This window comes from Copidosoma floridanum, unplaced genomic scaffold (genome assembly GCF_036245765.1).
Source record: "Copidosoma floridanum isolate Cflo_tuat_1 unplaced genomic scaffold, Cflo_Japanese_pri ptg000006l, whole genome shotgun sequence".
Lineage (NCBI taxonomy): Eukaryota > Metazoa > Arthropoda > Insecta > Hymenoptera > Encyrtidae > Copidosoma > Copidosoma floridanum.
In genome coordinates, this window is record NW_028321883.1 from 13,473,034 (window position 1) to 13,480,439 (window position 7,406).

At 36.0% G+C, this 7,406-nt stretch overlaps 1 protein-coding gene across 1 annotated transcript; it reads left to right on the plus strand.

The window, feature by feature from the left end:
• Positions 1-3,735: 3,735 nt before the first annotated feature.
• On the plus strand, positions 3,736-6,207 carry LOC106640519 (uncharacterized). The gene is made up of 6 exons (XM_014354590.2): positions 3,736-4,523; positions 4,755-4,811; positions 4,890-5,039; positions 5,131-5,396; positions 5,654-5,822; positions 5,889-6,207. Exons 1-6 carry the CDS (start codon positions 3,929-3,931, stop codon positions 6,050-6,052), a joined length of 1,401 nt encoding a protein of 466 aa, XP_014210076.2. The 5' UTR covers positions 3,736-3,928; the 3' UTR covers positions 6,053-6,207.
• The last annotated feature ends 1,199 nt before the right edge of the window (positions 6,208-7,406 follow it).

Sequence of the window (7,406 nt, forward strand, 5' to 3'; positions counted from 1 at the left end):
GTGTGTGTGTGTGTATTCTCTAAGGTCTTTGTCTCTCTCATCTTGTCATTCTCGTCTCGCGGTCGGAGCATACAATGCTTCCTCCATGAATATATTCTCTAAGGTCAGTACACGCACCTGGTAACAGTTATTATACTGCCCGTACATGGTGCCTTAGGGGTCTGTACATGCAGCTTAAGGCAGCGTACATGGGCCTGATATACGTGCCGGGGGCCGTACCATTAATTTTTTTTTGCTTCACGGGCCTATGTTATAACATAGGCCAGTATACAGAAAAATAGTTATATGGTACGGACCCAGGAGACTAGTTTTAATTGGAATGTTGCAGTGTCGCCAAGTTTTTTATGTGTCTGCGTCTGCGCATCGTCTGCTCATGCAACGGAAAAGAGATTCTCAACTTATATCAATTTTGATTGAGAACCGCTGGTCCCAGAGATCGTCCTTAATGTGCGAGAAAGACAGATACTTACTCTCAATGTTGTGTCTCTTTCTACTTGTGCTTTATCGGCGTACACAGGAACGAGCAGTCTTTGCATTTCTTATGGCAGTGTATAGGGGCCACTAACCGTGTGCCGTGTACCGTCTACCGTGTCTTTATTTGTTTTTTTTTTTTTTTCTATGGATCCGACGACACATTACCATTGGGTGTAATCCGCAATCGCCGCCAGCAGTTACATATGTACGACGTGACAACGTTGCGTGGTTGGGGGCGCTACTGTCGATTTACTGGTGATGTGATCCGCAATCTCACCAGCAGTAAAGCAGACGACGTCGGTCTACTAGCTCTTTTTCGTGACATTTTCTGATTGTAAACAAAGCAAAGCAGACGATAGAATGTCGGAAAATGTCACGAAAAAGAGCAAGTAGACCGACGTCGTCTGCTTTACTGCTGGTGAGATTGCGGATCACATCAGCGTTGGGTTAGGCGGATTCAATATCGGAACTTTTTCCCTAGATCGTATATATAGCTATACGATCTAGGGAGAATGTTCCGTCGAGCTGACAGCACAGCAGTAAAGAGGCATTGCCAAAGACACGCGGAAATTAGAAATTGTAATATTAATAACAGAAGTGCCTATCACCCAATGACCCAGGGTGCTAACTAGCAACTCAGTTAAATGAATAATTATTGATAAATAAGACAAGCGCCTATCACCTCATGACCCGGGGCGCTAACTGGCCACACTGTTAAATAAATAATTATTAATATCACAAGCGCCTATCACCTAATGACCCAGGGCGCTTACTGATGACTCTTTTAAATAAATAATTATTAAAATAACACAAGCGCCTATCACCTAATAACCCGAGGCGCTTACTGGCCACTCTTTTAAATAATTAATTATTAAAATAACACAAGCGCCGATCACCCAATGACCTGGGGCGCTAACTGGCTACTCTGTTAAATAAATAATTATTAATAACCCAAGCGCCTATCACCCAATGACCCGGGGCGCTAACTAGCAACTCAATAAATGAATAATTATTAATAAATAATACAAGCGCCTGTCACCTCATGACCCGGGGCACTTACTGGCCACTCTTCTAAATAAATAATTATTAATAACATAAGCGCCTATCACCTAATGACCCAGGGCACTTACTGGCCACACTGTTAAATAAATACTTATTAATAACATAAGCACCTAACACCTAATAACCCGGGGCGCTTACTGGCCACTCTTTTAAATAAATAATTATTAATAAATATCACAAGCGCATATCACCTCATGACCCGGGGCGCTTACTGGCTACTCTTTTAAATAAATAATTATTAATATAACACAAGCGCCTATCACCCAATGACCCGGGGCGCTAACTAGCAACTCAATAAATGAATTATTAATAAATAATACAAGCGCCTGTCACCTCATGACCCGGGGCACTTACTGGCCACTCTTCTAAATAAATAATTATTAATAACATAAGCGCCTATCACCCAATGACCCAGGGCACTTACTGGCCACACTGTTAAATAAATACTTATTAATAACATAAGCACCTAACACCTAATAACCCGGGGCGCTTACTGGCCACTCTTTTAAATAAATAATTATTAATAAATATCACAAGCGCATATCACCTCATGACCCGGGGCGCTTACTGGCTACTCTTTTAAATAAATAATTATTAATATAACACAAGCGCCTATCACCCAATGACCCAGGGTGCTAACTAGCAACTCAGTTTAATAAATAATTATTAATAAATAAGACAAGCGCCTATCACCCAATGACCCAGGGCACTTACTGGCCACACTGTTAAATAAATACTTATTAATAACATAAGCACCTAACACCTAATAACCCGGGGCGCTTACTGGCCACTCTTTTAAATAAATAATTATTAATAAATATCACAAGCGCATATCACCTCATGACCCGGGGCGCTTACTGGCTACTCTTTTAAATAAATAATTATTAATATAACACAAGCGCCTATCACCCAATGACCCAGGGTGCTAACTAGCAACTCAGTTAAATGAATAATTATTAATAAATAAGACAAGCGCCTATCACCTCATGACCCGGGGTGCTAACTGGCCACACTGTTAAATAAATAATTATTAATAACACAAGCGCCTATCACCCAATGACCCGGGGCGCTAACTAGCAACTCAATAAATGAATAATTATTAATAAATAATACAAGCGCCTGTCACCTAATAACCCGGGGCGCTTACTGGCCACTCTTTTAAATAAATAATTATTAATAAATATCACAAGCGCATATCACCTCATGACCCGGGGCGCTTACTGGCTACTCTTTTAAATAAATAATTATTAATATAACACAAGCGCCTATCACCTAATGACTCAGGGCGCTTACTGGCCACTCTGCTGAATAAATAATTATTAAAATAGCACAAGCGTCTATTACCTCATGACCCGGGGCGCTTACTGGCTACTATTAAATAATAAATTATCAAGGAATTACAAGAGCGCCATTTAAAAAGATCTTTGTCGTACTAGATAGGCAATCAAAATTGTGATATGTTTACATATGTTATCGATTAACTTTTTATTTTTTAATAGTGTTGCAAATAAGTGTCCTGGATCATCAGGAAAAAGGCGCTTGACATATTTATTAATAACTATTTATTTACTAGATTTGCAATTAGCGCCCCAGGTTATACGGTGATAGGTGCTTATGTTATTAATAAGTATTTATTTAACAGTGTGGCCAGTAAGTGCCCTGGGTCATTGGGTGATAGGCGCTTGTCTTATTTATTAATAATTATTTATTAAACTGAGTTGCTAGTTAGCACCCTGGGTCATTGGGTGATAGGCACTTCTGTTATTAATATTACAATTTTGAATTTTCGCGTGTCTTTGGCAATGCCCCTTCACTGCTGAGTTGTCTGCTCGACGGAACATTCTCCCTAGATCGAATAGCTATATATACGATCTAGGGATAAAGTTCCGATATTGAATCCGCCTAACCCAACGCTGGATCACATCACCAGTAAATCGACAGTAGCGCCCCCAACCACGCAACGTTGTCACGTCGTACATATGTAACTGCTGGCGGCGATTGCGGATTACACCCATTATAAGTTTTAGGATGCGTTCCGTAAGCACTTGCTGTTTAATCTAAGTATTTAAATAATTTGTAGATAACTTATTAGTGTGAGAGAGATAACATGTCATACTTTTCCCCTTGTGCTGCACTTAAACGTCATCTAGGATACCGTGATACTTGAAGACTAACTGCTGAAGCTTACGGAACGCACCCTTAAATATAGGACTGTGTAAAACTGTAGCGCCTATCTTGAACTGCCCCGTAGAATTGTGGTGCGAGCTCTATCGTGCTTCGTGTATCGTGTCGTGTGACGGCAGCTTAACCATGTGTAGTGCACCGTTGGATGAAATATCGTAACATCTGCAGAGTTTGAGTTGCGTTAGATGTTATTTTGTTGGCTGTTTTAATGATGTGTGATAAAGCAAATCGATCTTTGTTACTAAACAGACAAAGAGGCAGAAAGTATCGAGTAGTGAAACGCGCGAGACTTGATGCGGACGGAGAAATAGTTTTGTCGGAATCGGAAGAAAATTGTACACAACACATCGATTGTATGTATGAAATTTCCCCTGGAGAAGTTTCTGTAGAAGTGCACAACACTTTGGATGAACAAACGGAATCAATCATTGATCAGCGTAATGTGCGTGATATTAGGAATGAACATTTTTGTGAGTACAATGCTCATGATGAAGAGGAAAATATTGTTTCACCTCCTGTAGCAGAAGAACTGAGGCAGTGGGTTGTAGAATGTAAGATTCAGCACTCCAAAGTTGATCTGCTGCTGAAGCGTTTAAAAAAGTTTCATCCAGAGCTGCCAGAATCAACAAAAAATTTATTAAATAGAAGATATGATGTGAAAATCATAACAAAAAAGTCAAATTCAGAGGATGAACACAACCCATCGGAGTGTGTTTATGTTGGACTTGGGTCACAGTCACAAAAAGTTGTTAAATTAAATTTGCATCCTGAAAATGTTATATACTTGCAATCTCAAGTGGATGGTCTGTTTTTTTTTTTTATTTTTTTTTTTATTATTAAATTACAACTATTTTGAACTTTTAAAATTTTTCACAAATACTTATATAAGCTTGGCATCTCAGCCTGTTATTTTTTTTGCTAAAATTGTTTAAATTATTCTTTATTTAAATGCCTTAATATAGTTGTAACGTACTAAAGAGTAGTAGTGTGCTGTGTACTTAATTATTTACTCTTATGATTGTTTCTGTTTTCAGATTCTCAAATGAACGAAGATACAAGTAATGACGCAGCAAATTCTCGTTCTATATTCGGTATTCTATACATTAACATTTTTTAAAAATAAGAAAGCTTGTCATCAAATTAAAAAATTGTTATCTGTTTAATTTTAGGAATGCAGTTTGATTCTCAGTCTGAAATTCAACCGGATGATGATGAAATTAATCAAAGGAAACATGAAATTTCCAGAAATACTTCTACGCAGACTGATTTTACAGACATCAAGCCATCTACTGCTCCTTTGACAAAAAATGATTTAGAAAGTAAGAATTAATTAACCGCATAATAAAACTAAATTTTTTTAAAATGCTTCAATGATTGATTTATGTTTGATTTGTGTTACTAACGTTTCAGATGCCTTGAAAAAATATTTTTCAGAAATAAAACGATGCGTAAATGATAAAATGACATCAGAAATTGAATTGATGGAAAACAAAGTGGGAGAAGTAAAATTATTGACGACTGAAAAAAATCCATTTTGTACAATAGAAAATCTTGTAACATTAAATCACTTTATTAATAAGTATAACCATTATGAGTTTCCTATAAGGACTAGAGAAGAGTTTGATCTATTCTTGACAGAAGTTGGCAGTGATAGCAGCACGTTAAAAGTGGATTTAGTAAGCAGAATTTTTTCATGATAAAGTTATTTATAATTTTACGTGACTGGTGCTCCATGAGTGAAAGCGGAATTTTTTTCTAACCGAGTACTGGGAGACGTAAAATTGTAGACGCACCACGTTCGGAGGTTAAGAAATGCTCTACATTTCACATTGACCATTTATTCATGTAAAATTCGGGACATTTTAAACCTCGCTTACTTGGTGCGTAATGTACTATGATAATTAATATATTTACCACGATATTTCCATTTTAGAAAAAATGTCTTTATTCAACAATTAATTTTAGTATCGAGTTAAGCGAAAATTTAACTAAAGTTGTAAAAAAATTAATTTCAAAAGATATTCTTAAAGACTACACTCCACAAAGACTTAAGCCTGGAAAATTGGTTTTCAAGGAAACTAAATTATACTCTGTACTTGAAGGTAAAGTGTTGTGTTATCAATAATCATTTCCATGCGACTGAGCATTAAATTTACAATTTTTTGTAGATTCACTTCTTGAAATTTACAACACAAATTTGCCCAAAGACAAAAGAATTGATGAAAAATTAATACTAAGTGCACTTGGTGTTGTATTCAACAATGCCAAAGATTGGCAAGGAGGACGAGCAGCTAGATTTAAGAAAGAAGATACAAAAGATGAGAAACAGTAAATTTCGTTTCGGTAAAGTTCAATACTAACAGATTATTTATTACATCATTCTTAAACTTTTAACAAGAAAAATAGCGTCATGATTATATTATTTTTATATCTAAGCATTTTATACACACAATCATATTTTGAGTACAAAGTAAATAAACAAAATTCGTTGACTTTTATAATTTGTATTATCAGTTACAATATTATTAAGTTAATTAAGTGATTTTAAACGAAGCTTATTATTGCATCCTTTCAGTAATGACTAGTTAGTTTTTATCATGCTCTGCATTGTAGTCTTGTGTAAGGAAAATTTTATTATTTGACTAGGAGTGGAAAAAAGTTACGTATTTATAAATCAATTAAATAAATACTAAAGCCTAGCATCTTATTCTTGTCAATTTTTGTGATACTTGAAATATTTTTTAATTACATACGATAATAGTAAAATAATATAATAATAGGTGGAATAATGTAGGAAATATATTGTTACATTTGAAAATATATCCAAACAGAAAAACTGAAAAGGTTTATTGCAAATTTTGACAGGAGAATTTTGTATGTTATGTTAGAATAACAACGATTTCTTCTAGATGCGAAAAACGTGTTTGGGCCATTCTTGGGGAATGTTACTGACGTTTCTACTTGTTAAATTCTGTGTCAATTTGTTACCATGCATTAAAACTACTACTCTATTTTTTTTAAGCTAGTCTAAATTTTCAGGATATCGATATGATTTTTAGCTAATTTTACCATACTACTAGCCTTTTTTAGTTATTAAAAAAATTGTAAAAATCAACTTTTTCCTTCGAATTTCGCTTATAACTTTTTTTGGGGCATCGTATTGCAAAAATAGCTGTAGATAATTTTTTCGTTATTTAATTATCTATAGATAAAGGTTGGTCGCGGTGGCGCTACCGCTACGGTAGAGTTTTGCAGTTCCGTCGATCTCAGAGGTTAAGCTGCATTCGGCGCGGTTAGTACTAGGATGGGTGACCGCTTGGTCACCATTCGGGTCTCGCCGTTTCGCCTGTGCTCTTGATTCTCGAGGGTCGATTAACTGTTTCTCTGACGCTTCGTGTCTACGTGATCATAGGTGTGACTGAGTTGGTCCAGATGTTTATGTATGTACATGTATATAAACATCTGGTCATAACTCAGGTGCACCGGTGGCTAATTAACACTATGCTTGTGTAAAAAAATGCCATGTCTGAGCCTACGGGCGATGATGAATGAAAGAAAAAAAAAATCTATAGATAAGAGCTGGCTAAGTTATCTGAAATCTATTTTCCACGAAGATATATGGCAAAAAAGTGAAAAACTTGCCATTTAAATTTTCAATTTTGCAACATAAGTGACTTACATTTTTT